Source organism: Tupaia chinensis, unplaced genomic scaffold (assembly GCF_000334495.1).
Source record: "Tupaia chinensis unplaced genomic scaffold, TupChi_1.0 Scaffold000214_1, whole genome shotgun sequence".
Classification (NCBI taxonomy): Eukaryota; Metazoa; Chordata; class Mammalia; order Scandentia; family Tupaiidae; genus Tupaia; species Tupaia belangeri.
Window position 1 is genome coordinate 1,288,651 of NW_006159689.1, and position 16,740 is coordinate 1,305,390.

At 56.2% G+C, this 16,740-nt stretch overlaps 1 protein-coding gene across 1 annotated transcript in view; it reads left to right on the plus strand.

Moving 5' to 3' along the window:
* The window catches only part of RNF130 (ring finger protein 130), a gene marked incomplete at its 5' end in the record, with an annotated part of 59,033 nt that extends 46,860 nt beyond the window's left edge, over positions 1-12,173 (plus strand). Inside the window, 1 exon segment of the mRNA XM_014587466.2 lies at positions 12,025-12,173. Coding sequence (XP_014442952.1) covers positions 12,025-12,076 — 52 coding nt within the window.
* Between the last annotated feature and the right edge of the window lie 4,567 nt (positions 12,174-16,740).

Below are 16,740 nucleotides of genomic sequence, written 5' to 3' on the forward strand. Positions count from 1 at the left end.
TAGAGACAGAAAGCGAGAAATCACCCCCCAGGGGGGATGGTCACGCTGCAATCCCTTCTCCTCCATTCTCCTCTCGGGATCTTGGGCACGCACGCACACGCGCCCGGCGTGAGTTTTAAGCCACCGGGTCCGGGACGCGAACTGCGGTTGACTACGTGGGAGTCCAGCGACATAGCCATTACGCTAACTGCTGGTTCCCATGTGTGGTATTCTTTTGAAAACACCAAATTCAGGGCCAGCCCCATAGCACCGTGGTTGGCACTACATTGGGAGCCAGATCCCCTGGCCAACCGGAGTTCAAGTCCTGACCCTGGAGGCTCGAAAAGCACGCCTGTGCATGTGCCTCTGTGCTGAGACCCTGCTGGGCGGGGCGAGCGCAGGGGAAGGTGATGCGACTGCCCCGTGGGCGCTCGCTCGTTGTCTCTCACACGTGCACATGTGCACCTCTGGCAATTAAAAATTAGAACCTGATTTTTAAAAGTCAAAACAAGTCGAAAGAGCAACGTTACGCGTGTAAATGAATGTCTCTACTGATGAGGAGCGTGTAGTGGTCTGTTACATTGAATTGTATGGGTGAAGGATGATCTGCATCTGCGAACATTTGAACTGTGGATTCTCTGCCTTATACCCAGCACGCAAAGGACACGAGAGCGTATTCCTGTTGATGATGGGTTCCCCTGCAGTGTCACACTCAAAATCCGCAGGGAGTTGAGCTGCTCTGTTTTGTCTCTAAGTGACGTTTTCTGTTTAAGTTCATTACCCCTTTCCTCCTGCGCATGAGATCTGCTGCTTGTGCCGCAATCCACCCCAGCCCCAGCCTGTCACACACACCTGACGTGCACAGGAAGACCCGGGCTGTGAACCTCCCGTACGGGAGGCTGGGTCGCTGTTGTGCCACCACCCAGCCCCAAAGGGCTTTGTAACTGAAATATTCAAATGCCGTTCAACTCACCCTCCTAGTGAAGTAGACGTGTCGGTAGTTTTCACTGTGCTCAGAGGGTTGTGCAGCTGTTGTCACCATCTAGTTCCCAGACATTTCTGTCTCCCCAGAGAGAAGCTTGACTCCCATTAACAGTGGCTCCCATCAGCCTTGGAAAGCACGGCTCTCCCTCGGGTCTCTGGGATTTGCCTGTTGAGGGCTTCTGTGGCTTAGCATAAGGCTCAGAGGTCCATCCATGTCCTGTATTTCCTCCCTTTTGGTGGCTAAATAATGTCCCATGGTCTGGAAAACTACATATAGAAGTCTTCATATCTGCCGGTATCTGGCTGTTGCGGGGACCTGCTGCGGTCACCCGTGTTGGGATGTTCATTTGCGCGTAGCCGTTTAGCTCTCCGGGGCGCACTCCTAGGCTGCTGGGTCGCGTGGCCTCTTTCAGTTTCTGAGAAACCGTCAAAGGCACTCTCAAAACAGCGGCTTCGTCTGTCATCCCCACTAGCAGTGCAGGTGGCAGTGCCCACCTCCCCCTCACCCGTGACTGCCTTTGGTGGGCCTTCGTCGTAGCTGTCCCGGGGACTATGACATGGTATCGCATCATGCTGGCTTTTAAGCTTGCTTCTTTCCCGAGAGTGAGCGGCATCCCCAGTATGGGTCTCACACCCGTCTTCCCCCAAGCCCAGTAGCCAGGCAGAATCACAGGTGCACCCAGGAAGACATGGAGGTGAACTTAGGCCTTCCCAAATCCTGCCAGAACCGCCCAGCCTCACCCCGCTGCGTGTGCTGCCACAGCTGGGCCACGTCGTGTGTGTGTTTCATACCGCCCAGCCTCACCCCGCTGCGTGTGCTGCCACAGCTGGGCCACGTCGTGTGTGTGTTTCATACCGCCCAGCCTCACCCCGCTGCGTGTGCTGCCACAGCTGGGCCACGCCGTGTCTCCATACGCGTCTAGCAGCTTGAGCATCTCCTCACGCGTGTATCTGAGAAAATGTTTGCCCAGCGTGCCGCCGTCTCCACATCGCACCACTTACTTCTTTTGTTGAGATGTCAGAGCCCCCCCCCCCGTGTTCTCCAGAACGTGGTTTCCAAATGCTCTCTCCCAGTCGGTGAGCTGGTTACTTTCTGGAGTGTTCTTGAAAGCCCAAAGGTTTAAGTTCTGATGAAGTTGAATTTGTCTGTTTTTGTCTAGGGTGGCTTGTGCTTTCGGTGGCTTCTTTAAGGAACCTTTACCCAAGTTAAGGTTACAAAAACTTGTAGGGGCTTTATAGTTTTAACTCAACATTTAGATCTTTGATTCCTTTTGAGTTAGTATTTCTCTATGGTATGAGATAAGGTCCGACTTCATTCTTTCACATGTGTATGTCGAATTCCCGTTACCGTTTGTTGAAGAGACTTCCCCCTCCCAGTAAATGCTTTTGGTACCTTTGTCAAAAATCAGTTCCGCAAATACAATATTTTCCTGGACTCTTAATTCTACTCCACTTACCAATATGTCTTTGTGCCTGTACCAAACTGATTACTTTGGGCTTTGTAGTAAGTTTTGAAATTGGAAATTTCAAAAAAGTTCAATTTTCCAACTTTGTTCTTTTTCAAGCTGGTTTTGGTTCTTCGTGGTCATTTGCATTTCTATATGAATCTGGGGTCAGCTTTTGGACCTCTGCAAAAACTCCAGTGTGATTCTGATGGGAGGGTTGCCCTGAGCCTGGAGGGGCCTTAGGCCGCCCTTCCCATCTTACAGATACTGTTTTCCAGTTCGCGACCTTAGGGTGTCTTCCCGTTTATTCAGTGAGCTTTGCTAGAAACATGATTTGTTTCTGTACATCCCCCCTTATCCTGCAGCCTTGCTGAACTTGTGTATGAATTCTAATTACTCTTCAGTGATTTCTTTAAGATTCCCTATACAGAAGATTATGTCTCTCTAATACAAGCTTAGAGATTGTTCTCCTTCTAGTAAATGGTTGAATAGAAGTACAAGCAGACATCCTTGACCTGTGGTCTGGGAATCCGTCCCCATTGACGATAAAGTCAGCGGCGAGGCTTTCATAGGTTCGATGCTTCCTATCAAGGTGAGAACGCTACCTTTTATTCCCAGCTGGCTGAGTGTTCTATCATGAAAGAGTTTGGATCTTTGTCAAGAGCGCTGTCTGTTGCAATGACCACGCGTCTTTGTCCCGTATCACATTATTGTGGTCTATTACATTGACTTTGGTATGATTTTGTATTTGTCTTCATTTTCATACGTATACTACAGTATATTATATTGACTTTGGTGTGTTGAACCAACTTTACATTTCGAGGGTAAAAATAACTTGGTTGCCGAGTGTGTGAGTGTGTGTGTGTGTGTGTGTGTGTGTGTGTTTTAATCTGTTGCTGGATTCATTTTGCTAGTATATCACTGAGGATTGTTTAATACAATTTTTAAGGTTTATGTATACATTTCTTCCATGAATAAGAGAGAGAGTAAGCACCCCCCAACAGGGTCTCAATGCCACACCCCACCCCAGCCTCGGCCAGTGCAGCCATTGGCAGTTCGTGCCAGCATTCTTGGGAGGTCTCCAAACACAAACGCAGTCCCTTCCCCATGGGGGCCTCGCAGAGTATCGGATCCGTTTGCCACTGCACCGCCACCAAACCCCCTTGCTAAGGACTTGTGTGTGTTTGTTCAAAAGGAATATTTGTCTGGGGACCAGCAGTTAGCATAATGGCTTTGTTGCTGAACTCCCATGTAGTCGACCGCCGTTCAAGTCCCGGACCCCGTGGCTTAAACTCACGCCGGGCACGTACGCGTGCATGCCCAAGATCCCGAGAGGAGAATGGAGGAGAAGGGATTGTGGCGTGGCCATCTCCCCTGGGGGGTGATTTCTCGCTTTCTGTCTCTTCGTGTCTCTCTTTCTGGGGAGCACACGCGCCCTATGGCAAAAACCTCTCAAAAAAAAAAAAAAAAGGAATGTTTGTCTGCAATTTCTGTTTTGTTTTCTTCTTCTTTATCTGGCTGTGGCATCATTGTAGTACTGGTCTCTTACAGCGAACTAAGAAGTATCGTCTTCTGGTTTTGTAATAGTTTAAGGAGGGGCCAATGTTAGTTCTTCAGATATTTAGAAACCCTGGTCCCGGGCTCTCCTTTATGGGGAGTTTTAGGTTTCCTTCTTTCTTTGTTTTCTCTTTTCTTCAGATAGACTATTAGGTCACTGCCTTGAGACCTTTCTTCATTTTTAACGTGGGGATTCCCTACATTGTGAGCTCCCTTCCCAGTCCTAGCTAACCAGTCCACAAACTTGGGAGGCTGAGGTTGGTTGGTTGGTTTTAACATTTATTTGCCGCATGTCAGAAAAGCCGTGAGGCATTTTTTCATAGAAAAACATAGAAAAAATATGCTGTGACCTTTCCAACAACCCAGTGATTTTTAAACCGCCCAGTCTGGGGCTTGAACCTCAGTCTGCCATGTGGGAATCCAGCATCCCAACCACCGCACCCACTGCTGGCCTGGTGTGCTGAGCTTTTACTTCATTCGTCTCTCTAGTTTCTCCTGTGGTTTCTTTGACCTGTTGGTTATTTAGGAATATGCTGATATTGATTCACGTATTTGTCAGTTTCCCAGATTACTTATGCTATAGGTTTCCACTCTTATCCAAATTCACTCACGTGTTGGAGAACATATTTTGTATGTTTTCAATCAATTTAAATTTACTGGGGCTTGGGCCAGCAAGTGTCACGGTGGTTAAGGTGCCAGATCCTACGTAGCTGACTTTGCGATTCGAGCCCCAGATCCAGCAGCTTGGAGAAGATGGACATGCATGCCCCAGGTCTGAGAGGAGCATGGGGAAGGAATTGAGGCCTGGCCGTCCCTCCTGGGGGTAATTTCTTGCTTTTTCTCTCTCCCTCCCTGTCTGTCTGGCGAGTGCATGTGCCCCATAGCACAAAGCTAAAAGAAGATTTAAAGTACATACGTAAATGAGTGACTTGGGGCTTCTTTTATGACCTGACATGATCTGTCCTGGAGAATGATCCACGCGTAGCTGAGGTCGGCTCCGCTCTCCCCGGTGAGGGCGTTCCGAAGGTATGTTAGGTCTCGGTGCCCAGGAGTGCTGTTCAGACATTGTTTCTGTCTGTCTAGTTTTCTATCCACTATTGAAAATGGATAGAACTAGCAGATGGCATAATGGTTACGTCGCTGGACTCCCACATAGCCAACTGCGGTTTGAGTCCCGGACCTAGCAGCTTAAAACTCACACTGGGTCTGTGTACCCAAAATCCCAAGAGGAGGGTGGAGGAGAAGGGATTGTGGCGTGGCCATCCCCCTGGGGGTCGATTTCTCACTTTATGTCTCTCTGTCTCTCTCTGTGTCTCTTTGGCAAGCGTGTGTGCCCTATAGCAAAATCTCTCAAAAAAGAAAGGGAAACCTGGCTTAACTACCGTTACCAGCTGTCTGCCCCTCCTCCACCATCATTTGCCTCTTGTATTTTGGGACTGTGTTTGGTGCATGTGGGGTCAATCTGTAAAAGCTACACGGGTTGTTATGAGTATTAAGATTTGAGGGAGGGTGCCCAGGTGGCATGGTGGTTAAGGTGCTGAAATCCCACATGGTCAACTGTGGTTTGAGTCCCAGACCTGGCAGCTTGCTTTCTCACTTTTTTTATCATCAAACTTAAAAATAGTAATAATGATGATGATGATAAAATTAAATAAACAGTTTTTTAAAAATAAAAAAGGATTCCTGGGTCAGCGGCCCTCCCGAGAGGCCCACCACCTTGGCCCGCTGCGGGACGGTGGCGTGTGTTTGTGGGCTCACCAGAGGGAGCTCAGTCATGCTGACCTCCCTCAGTACGGAGCCTGCTCTGCGAATGGCGCTTTCCTGCATGGACCGTGCCGTTCCTCCTGTCCCTCCCGTCCCTCCCAGCGAAGAGCTGAGTGGCTATCTGCCTCCCTTTCCCGTGGGCAGTCACTCTCCCGCACTGACAGGCTGCCGGAGAGGGCGGCTTCTAGTGACACTCCCACTGTCCCTCACTTAACGCACTGTTCACCCTCCCACGTTATTTCAAATCTTAAAAGTAAGTCTTAAAAAAAGGGGGGGTTGCGGGGGCCAGCAGGTGGCACAGTGGTTGTGTTGCTGGACTCCCACGTGGCTCACTGCAGGGTGAGTCCCAGACCTGGTGGCTTGAAACTCACAGCGGGCGTGTGTGTGCGTGCCCTAGGTCCCGGGAGGAGAATGGGGGAGAGAGGATGTGGTGTGGCCATCCCCCTGGGCGTGATCTCTCACGTTCCCTCTCAGTGTCGGTCTGTCTGAGGAGCACACATATCCTAAGGCAAACACCTCTAAACAGTAAGAAAAGAGGTACTGTCCGGGACCTGACAGCATTCGCAGGAGCTAAGAAGCCAAGAGTGAATTAGGTACCGGCCTCCCGTCCTCGTCCTCGTAGGCAGGCTTGGCTGTCAGCCATTGTGGGTGGAGCCTGCTGCATCATGACTTTAAGATCTCACTGACGTCATCACATGTTCACGTGTTTAATTAGTCACGGTCTCAGTGACCATGAAAGTGGTATGTGTGTGTGCATGTTCATGTGTGCATGTGTGGGTATGTGTTGATGAGTGCATTTGCATCTTAAAAGTGTGGCGGTTTTGGGGGCCAGCAGGTGGTGTGGTAGTTTTTATTATTTAATTTTTATTGAGTGGTTTTTGCTATAGGGCGCGTGCGCTTGCCAGAAAGAGAGAGAGACATAGAGACAGAAAGCGAGAAATCACCCCCCAGGGGGGATGGTCACGCCGCAATCCCTTCTCCTCCATTCTCCTCTCAGGATCTTGGGGATGCCCGCACACGCACCTGGGGTGAGTTAAGCCACCAGATCTGGGACTTGACCCGTGGTCGACTACATGAGAGTCCAGCAATGTAGCCATTACACAGACAGCTGGTCCCGGTGGTGTGGTGGTTAAGGGCACTGGACTCCCACATGGCTGACCACGGCTCAAGGCCTGCACCTGACAACTCGCTTTCCCACTCTCCTCCCTCTCTGTCATTCTGGTCAAATGAAAATAATAATAAAGTTAAATGGATAGAATTAGCAGCAAAATGCAAGGATTTTTATCATGAATAGACATGATATGAATAGAAGCAATATATGAAGTTGAATAATTTCTTACTTGTCATTTTAAAAATTAGAAAGTGCCTAAAATTAAGTCTGGAACATTGTGGTATTTCAGTGTCTCAACTATCCTTGGATAAACTTTGGTGACACATGAACGTCAGTCATTTTTGTTTTTTTTCTGTTTGTTTGTGTTTTTTTGGAGAGGTTTTCGCTATAGGGCACGTGCACTCGCCAGACAGACAGAGAGAGACAGAGAGACAGAAAGCGAGAAATCACCCCCAGGGGGGATGGTCACGCCACAATCCCTTCTCCTCCATTCTCCTCTCGGGATCTTGGGCACGCACGCACACGCGCCTGGCGTGAGTTTTAAGCCACTGGGTCCGGGGCACGAACCACGGTCGACTACGTGGGAGTCCAGCGACATAGCCATTACGCTAACTGCTGGTTCCCAGTCATTTTTGTTTTGATTTTTTAGCCCCTCTGGCTGTATTTAATTTATAAGTTATGATTTCTGGGGGACGTGTGTTGGGTGTGTATCTGTGGGACACGCTGCTCCTCTGAAGCGTGCACTCGTGTGATCCGCCGGCAGCGTGCACGTCCACTGTGAAGTGGTACCTGCGGCATGTTGCCGTGTTTGATAACAAGTCTGGCTGTTTGGAAGTTGTATTAAGCTGCCCGTGTTTTGTACTCTGCTGTAGTACACTGTCACACGGCTTCTTCCCCTTAAAGCAGAAAAGTACTTTTCCGGAGTGTCGTACTGGGCGCCTTGGAACCTACATAGCTGGGGACTTGATGAAGGGGGCCCCAGGGAAAGCAGCTGCCGGTCCTGCCCAGGCCCGGAGGTGACCAGAGCCGTGTGGATCTGAGCGCACTTCTCTTTGGCCAGCTGGCTTGTAACTTCAGACTTTCTGAACCGTTGAGAAAAGATCCTGACGTTCCTTGATTTTTTTAATCTTGAGATTATTTGGTCATACTGAGTTCCTGATTCTCAGCAGTTCACCAGGGAGCAGAGCCCACGTGGTGCGGATTCCATCTGGGTCTCGGGGGAAGCTGGTCGGGCAGCGGGGACTGCTGCTACCAGGCCGCGAGCACGTGCCGGCCCGTCCGGGGGCCCCCAGCAGTGTGATCTCGTCCCTACACCTCCCATCACAGACCAAGCCTTGTTTTCTTACCTCGCAAGTGAAGAAGCTGGTGATTAGAAGGGTTCCGTAACTCACTTCCCTCTCACCTCGCAAAGTCGGAATTGGGACCCAGGCAGCCCCAAGGGCTTACTAAGTGCTCAGAACACCAACAGAGACCAGCGGACCAGCACTGGCGAAGCTGCATCCTCGCCCTACACACTTCAGAGTCACAAAGGAAACGGGAAATGGATGGAGGGAACTGTCTGAGGGCCGAGCTGCGCAGACCCACCGCTTACCACGTGTGCGTGTGCGTGTGCGTGTGCTTGGGGGGACACGCACAGAGAGCATACTAGGTTTGTGCGTGTCTGTGCGCATTGATCACATTTGGTCAAGGAATGGTCCACAGTAACTCATACAGTGCTTCCTATGTGTGTGCACCCCATGCATCTGCACACGTGAACAGTCTTACCCTGCATCCGGCCTCCCAGTAACCCCAGCAGGCAGGGACAGGCGGCAGCCCGGAAGCGCGCCACGCCACTCTGCTGGAGCAGCTGAGGCCAAGTTCCCACATGGACGGTCGCTCTGGGCTTTATCTCGCGTTTCTTTTTAAGTCTTCACCATGCTGGGGAGCGAGAGAGTACCCCACAAGGTCCCCCACAATCTCCCAGCCTCCTCCCAGCCTGGCGTGGGAGGCAGACCGTGGCCTTTGGCCACTGCTCGGCAGGCCCCAGGATGCACTGGCCCACTTGGTGCTGCCCTCCTCCTGGGGGACCTGGTCAGCGCAGGGTACTGCGTACGCAAAGCCAGCTGCTGGGAAAGGCTGGGTGCATGCTGGGCGTGGTTTGGGACGGGAGCAGAGTGACAGAGGTGTCCTGGGCTGGGTGGAGATGCCGCTATGGGGACTTTCTCGGAGAGCAGGGGGAGGTTCATGCAGTTTGAAAGGAGTTCACTGGGTACAGATTGGCCCCTAGAACTACAGTGACCGGGTCACTTAGAACATTCCAGCTTAGAATCGGCCTCTGCGAGCCAGCAGGCAAGAGGTGGGGGGAAGACGGCCAGGGCCCAGGAGAGCTTCGGGCACCTTAGGTGGGGAGACCAGACTCGGTGCACAGCAGCGCGGGGCCGTGCGCTGCGGGCCTCACTGCGCATGCTCGAGGGTTTCCGTGCCTGCTCACAAGGGCCTCACTGCGTGCGTCCGAGGGTTTCCGTGCCCGCGCACGAGGGCCTCGGTGCCCGCGCCCACCCCTCAGAGGGCGACCTGAGACTGGAGGGTTCGTCTTCACCGAGGACACCGAGGAGTCCACGAAGCAGGGCGGGAGCAGCAGCTGGTGGCCCTGAGCCCACGCTGACCTGAGGCTCAGATGGAAAGGCCACCCCAGACTCTGCTGGCAGCAGCCTGGCCAGTCCCCGGGAAGTGACAAAGAAACCAAGAGGAAACCGGCGCGTCTAAGTGACCCCATCCCGCTCCTCTCCTCGGTACCTCCGGGCGTCGGGCAGGAGCTCCTCGGACCGCAGGTCCTGCCTAACGAGGGCCCCGTGCTGCCCAGGCCACCCCGAAGGCGGATGGTGCAGGGCAATGCTGGCGGGCCCCATGCTGCCTCGGTGCTCCGTCCGCATCCCCACACACACACACCAGGACTCACTCACACTCATCAACTCACCCAAATGCACTCGCACACACTGCCACGCTCTCTAACACACGCACACGCGACTAAGGAGCAGCCCGGGCCACGCCCGGGGACTGTCTGAAGGAAGGGCTCACGGGACCCTCCCTTCGCTCACAGACTTCCCAGCCGCATGTCGGCCGGCGCTCTGCCCATGTCCGCCGACGTCTCATGGGCGGGCAGCCTGCTGACGAGGGCACAGAAGGCAGGGTCGTGGGGACGCTGGACATCCTCAGGACAGCACCCCAGGCTGGTGACAGGGCGAGGCTGGCCACGCCCAGGTTCTGGGAGCATGCTGCCGGCAGTGTCCCTCTGGAGTGTCCACCCGCAACCCAGCAGGCTCAGTGCCATAGCGCTTTTCCCCGAGCTTGGTATTGGTCAGTCCATGGGCAGCCGGGCGAGTGCTGACCCAGCCCCGACCCCACCTAGCTGCAGCCTCCTCACGGGGTGGGCTGCTCTGACAGCAGCTCGGCGTGGAAATCAGAGCTCACCTGTTACCAGCACATTCTCTCACGCGAGAGCACACGTGTGTGCATGCGAATGAGAGCAGCCTTGGTAGCGCCGTGTCACCCTGCAGTCTCCTTTCCCCAGCTCTCCTCTTAGGTCCTGGGTGCACGTGGGCCTGCCGGTCCACAGCTGGCATAATGGCTATATCACTGGACTCCCACGTAGCTGACCGCAGTTCGAGCCCCGGTCCCAGTGGCTTAAACTCATGCCGGCGTGTGTGCGTGCCCAAGATCCCGAGAGGAGAATGGAGGAGGAAGGATTGCGGTGTGGCCATCCCCGCTGGGGGGTGATTTCTCGCTTTCTATCTCTCTGGTGAGCACAGTGTCCCATAGCAAAAACCTCTTCAAAAAAAAATAAATAGATAACATAGTTTAGCACAAATCTCCTATGCGTAGTCTTAAAGCAAGTTACCTATTGGTAACTGATCTATTGATTTTCCACTAGCCACTGAGGTGGAGGGGTGACATTTCTGAGGCTCTTTTGCCAAATAAAAGAACTTTTATCTTATATCCCAAGAAGAGGGTTACAGATGGCAGTGAAATGCGGGTACATAGCAACAAACTAGCATACAGTGTTGTCAGAGAGACTGTCGCACCCCTGGAGGAGTCTCACAGCTTTGAGTTCCAGAAGCCTCCCAAAGGGCTTTCGGCCTCTGGGGTGTGCTCACGAGTTCCCGGGGAAGCCGCTGTGAGTCCTGCCTATGGCAGTGGAGTCCAGGTCCGACTCAGCCTCACAGGCTTCTCCTGGGAGGGGGGCAGGCAGCGAGCTCCACCTAACGGTCTCAAAGAGCGCGGCGTGAGCTGGCGCCTGCAGGTCCGAGACAGAAGCAGGTGCGAGCCGTTCTCACTGTGGGGCGATGGCCTTCCCTAGGAATCGCCCAGTTCCTGCTTCTCTTCACGTACCCACTCCTGGCTTCTCTGTGACTCGGCACTTGTCAGACTGTCCTGAGGCCTTTGTTCATTTCAAGCTGGCCTGCTTCCCTACTTGGGAGACGAGCCAGCGCTGGCCTTAACCCACGTGGGATTAATTAAACCGCGTGAAAGTGTAGCTTTCATAAAAGCTTTGGTGCTGGCTCTGTGGTCTGTGGCTAAGGGCTCTGCATCCTCCATGGCTGATAGCACGGTTCGAGTCCTGGCGGCTTGAAGCTCACACCAGGTCCACGTGCGTGTGTGCCCAAAACCCCGACAGGATGGAGGAGGGCTTCCAGCATGCCCGCGCCCCACGGGGTGCCCTCTCCCTCCCCCCTCATTCGTGATGTGAGTGCACACACCTCCGACGAATCAAAAACAAACCGACTTTGCAATGTGTGTTCAGAGCGTCCCTGTCCCAGCCGTCTGCCCGGCTGTGACGGGGACCTTGCCCGCCTTCCCACCCAGGGTTCAACCCTGACAGGTGCTCGGACGGGAGCGGCGGTGGCGGGTGGCCTCCCCGGGACTGTCTCGGGAAGACGTCCTCAGGCGCGCAGTGGGATCGTTAGTGGGCCAGGCCGCCTTTCCTGTGAAGGGCTCCCATGATTAACGTGGGGCTCGAACCTGAGAACCTACAGGTAGGAGGTGTGCGTAACTCGGGGGAAGCCTGCAGCCGCTCGTCTCAGTGCTAGGGCCCAGGCGGTGGGAGCAGCGAGCGATGCAACCCTTGGAGACAGGCCGCTCTCCACCGGCACCCGGGACCTGTGGGCCTGCCACCCTGTTAAGTCTCCTCTCCTGTTCCTCTTCCAGGTGGCCACTTCTTCCATCGGAACTCCCTGTCCCCTCGGAGCCTGGTGTATGAGCGCGAATTCTCCACGATCGAGCCTTCTCTGGACATCTATGATGAGAACAAAACCTGATTTTTAAACGTGGGCTGTCGGGGGCCCCCTCTTCCGTGACTTCATGTGCGACCACCTTTCTTACTTTGTATTCTTCTGTCGGCGTCCGTTTTGGGAGAATGGCAGCGCTTTCCAAGCTCAGGTGGGGGCTCAGGGGCACATGGCAACACCCCCCCAGGTGAGGACCACACCATTGCCCAGCGAGACGTGTGGTACCAGAACCCACCCAAAGCTGGCCACCCACCGCGCCTGGCTGTTGCAGGAGAGGCGGGCCCAGGGCGAACGTGGCGCTGCGGACGGCTCTGCACGGTCACGTGCTGGCCCGTCAGGCGCAGCTGGGGTGGAAACGCGTTTGTGGTCCCCACTGACAGCCACACCGAAGCCCGCACAAAGCCACCTCTCCACCTGCTCTGTCTTGTCCCGTTTTATTCTACTTCCTGCCAAAGGCCTCTTTCTGAAGGGAGCTGAGAAAAGGCCTTGCCTCGCACCTCCGCGGAGACCCTGACCACCCCACTTCCTGCCCACACGCCGTGGAAAACACGGCATGGCCGCCGGGTGAGCACGGCTGTCCCCTGCGTGGCCATTTTCCAGCCTCCACGTTGAGGGCAACGCGAGGTGACAAGTGTCTCTGTGACTGCTGAAGCACCGAGGACCCATCCCTGCCGCCTGGCCCATCTCCCGGCAGCCAGCGCGGCACTCAGGCAGGGAGGCAGCGGCACCGCGCAGCGCCAGGAGGGCTGCCTTGGGCGCCCGCAGTTGTAAATACGGAGGGTCCCGAACCTTCTACTGAGATCCAACCCTTTTGCTGTTAGTTACCAGATCAGCCCTCTCACCGCCCTCACTGGGCCGCCCCAGCGGGGAAGGCAAGGATGGAGCCTGCCGAAGAACTGGGGTGGTGGGCCTCACGCCTCTTCCCACACGTGGGGGACGACGTGGAGTAACACGGTGGGAGAGCATGTCCCACGAGGGGGCCACGCGGAGCACAGGCGCAGACTGCCTGGGGACAGGTCCAGCGTGCTTTCTGCGGGAGGGCCCGCCAGGGCGCCCTGAGCGGTGGGGGTGCAAAGGCCAGGCTGACAGTGGACAGGTCTCGTGGGGGTTCCTGTGACAGCGGCTGTACCCCGGGCCTGGCATCTGTGGGCTCTGGGACACAGGTCTGAACGGATGCTCGCTGTTCTCCACGCTCAGCTCCCTCTGTTGCCGGGCTGCCGCAGGCGTGGGTGTGCGGGACAGAGAGGCTCAGAGGCGCTCAGAGGCCCGGGGTGCTGCCCTGCGCCATCCTGCTCCGTGAGCCGCAGTGTGCTTGCTGGCTTTGAGAGCGCGAGGCTGGGGCAGGGCAGAGCTCTACGGTCCCGGCGGCTTTTGCTTGGTATGTTTTACCAAGGGCTTTCGCTTGCCTTTTTTTATAGTCTTTGTACTATAAAAAATATTTTTGATAAACAGTTTCAGGAAGGCACCACCACCCCACTGGGCTCTCAGCAAGGGGCCGCGTCTGCCGGGCGCTGCGTCCGTGCTGTCGCAGTCCCTGGACGGTGACTGCACTCTGGACTGCCTTGCCTGTGCTGTAGGCCCGCATTGTCTTCTCCTGGTCCGTGTGCCCCAGAACACATTCCATTCCGCTCACGGCGGTCCCTCTGCTGAAAATGAGTGACATTTCCTGAGAAGAAATCGAAGATCCAGGCCCCGCGGATCTGCCAGCGTGACATCCGAATTCCGGAGAACCGGGGCACACGCTCCTGTGGGACGGAGGAGGCCGTGTCCTCGGGCTGCTGCCCCAGATTCCAGCTGGCCACCTTTTTCCTGAAAATCGGGGCCACTTTCCGGCCCAGCCCGGGCGCTCGTGGAGACGCAGCCTGCCACTAGCAGCTGTACGTGGGGACCTGCTGAGACCAGGAGGCCCCGCCGCTCGGCGGGGTTGGGGTGCAGAGGGCTCTCCTGCGATGGACGATGGCGGTCCCCAGCCGTTGCCAGGCTCTGCGCCCACCATGTATGGGTTGGGGGTGGTAAGGGGTGCCTGAGGACTGGAAGGGGCTGAGCACACGCTCTTGGTGGGGCTCACCCTCCACCTGTGAGCGCTCTCTGGGGTTTGCAGAGCCAAAGCCTCGGCCGGGAGCCGGGAGCCGGCTGGTGGTTGTTAATGTCCCGGGGGGGGCCACCCATAGCCCTCTTATTCCTGTTATTTCAGGGGGAGGGGACGGGTCGCTGGCCAGACACAGGTGGGTGTCACCAGAGGAGGGCTGGGGTTGCATCACTGGAGGTGGCAGAGAGCACTCCCACTGCCCTTGGGAGCTGAGCTCTGCCCCCAGCGGAAAGCTGCTCACGGCAGGCCTATCTCCCAGCCCTGTCCTCGGGTTCGAGGCTCATCTGTGAGGAGGGACGGGGCAGGACGAGGGCCCAGCCAGAGCACCGCCTCCGGGAGGTGCCTGGGCGCCCCTGCTTCTGCGCCCCTCCCGCTCACACTGGCCCAGGCTAATTAGCTCGTCCTGGCCTGCTCAGGCAGCGGCTCTGCAGCAGGGGTGCAGGCCGGGTGCATCTGGAGTCACAGTGACAAGTGGCCGGTGCTTGTAAACGTGCTCGTAAACATCACGAAACGGAAGTGCCCACTTTTACGGCAGTAGGACTCAGCAGGGAGAGGCAGGCCACAAAGCTAGCCCCAGCAGCAGCTCTCCTCCCGCTCTGCCGAACACCTGCAGCCGCTGAGCCCAGGGCTCACGATTTGGGCTGTTCTGGAAAACGGGCACACTGTCAGCCATCGAGCCCAGCTGAGGCGGGGGGAGACTTGAAGAGGCCCAGGATCCCCAGGGCACAGACGAGGGCACAGAGCCCTGAAGGGGGCCCAGCGGGGAGCAGGAGGTGGGTGAGGCTCAGGGTGGAGCCGGCCAGGCAGCGGGTTCCTCTCCAGGAGGCTCCCTGGAAGGTTTGGAGGGAGCGGAGCTTAGAGCGTGGCACAGCTGGGCACTGTGGTGGCCTGGGTGCTGGGCTGGACTCCAGGCAGGGGTCCGGCTAAAAGTGGAAAAACGGGAGCCCGGCGTTAGATCTGAGTGCCTGGGTGGGTGCGGGAGAGCCCTTCCAGGAGGGCTCCTCCCCTGCAGGAGTTCTAGGGGAGGCAGGGGTGTGGCCTGGTCTCGGAGTGGCTGGTGAGGGACAGTGGCACAGCGTGGGCCTCCACACCAGAAGGCCTGGGGAGCTGTTTCAGTGCACGTCCCACCCGCCCTCCCAAGAGGTCTCTGCAGTCCCCCCACCCCACACTCCAGGTTTTCTCCCGTCTCCCCCACACACTGGTGCGTACACAAGGCACACATGTGTGTCCACAAGGCACACACGTGTGCATACACATGCCCTGGGGTGGGAAACTCCTAGAGTGGGCGTCCAGCCAGCCATGGGGTTTCCTCAGTTCAGACTGTGGTGAATTAACCAGTGACAAGAGAGCCAGGCTAGGGGCCAACAGGTGGCATGCTGGGTAAGGGGCTGGACTCCTACGTGGCTGACCATGGTTTGAGTCCCAGACCTGGCAGCTTGCTTTCTCACACTCTGTCTCCCTATCCCTCTCTGGTCAAATTTAAGATGAATAACTAAATAAAGTTTTTAAAAAAAGAGAGAGAGAGAGCCAGGCTAGGGACAGAACCCAGAGGACGCTGCACAGAAAGAACTGCTCGGAAACCCCTGGCAGGCGAGCCCTGCTCAGGAAGGGCGGCCATCCCCGCGCCCCTGTTCTGTCACCGGGGACAGTGGGTGCCATTACACACTAGATTCACCCCTTCCAGGGAGTGCGGAGATAAGAGTAAAGGATCGCTATCACAGGGCGACTCAGGACACCCACATCTTAAAAAGTGCCGTCCCTGCCCTGTCCTGGGGGGCAGCTGCCGTGCCAGGCCCCGAGTTGCATCTCGTATCTGGCCTTGTTGGTGACAGCCAGTGGGGACAGGACAGATGCTGAGTAGGCCATCACGTGACATCCTGGGGAGGACTGGGAGTGCTCAGCCATTGCACCCACCAGAGGAATGCAGAACGCGGCGCACGAGGTGCACTGGGACTTCCCGGGTGGGGCCGTGGGGAACAGCTGGGAGCATGCAGAAGGCCCCGAGCCCGAGCCCGAGCCCTGAGGGTGACACTGCCCTGCTGGCCTCGCCTCTCTGGGGCTCCGTGTCTCTCAGATGTACTAGCCTCCTGAGGCCTGGGTGGAAGGGGCCGAGGTTGGACACTGGAGGCCCCTTGTGGCCACGGAGCTCCCCCAGGCCATCGGTGGAGTAGAGAGGCTCCCCCTCTTTCCTCTTCCCTAGAAGATGCCATCACAGTGCGCTCTGAAGAAGGGCTGCTCAGCAGCCAGAGGACGGGGTTAAAGCGCCCACCTGCCCGCCTCGCCGGCCTGCAGTGACGAGAGAGGGACCCTGCTGCACCCCAGACTGGCTCTGCTGCCCCGCATAGCCTGCCACCTGGGCCATACCTGGGGCTCCCCTGCAGTCACCCCCGGCTCAAGCCGTTTGCTCTGCTCTCTTCGCCGGGGTCTGGAGAAGGGAGGTCCATGAACCTCTGAGCTCCGTGAGAGTCGATTCGGCTGTCTGGGAGTCGGTGCCGCGGGAGCCGCTCAGGGCCTGCCGGGCTGCCCAAGACGCTCTGGCGACGCCCA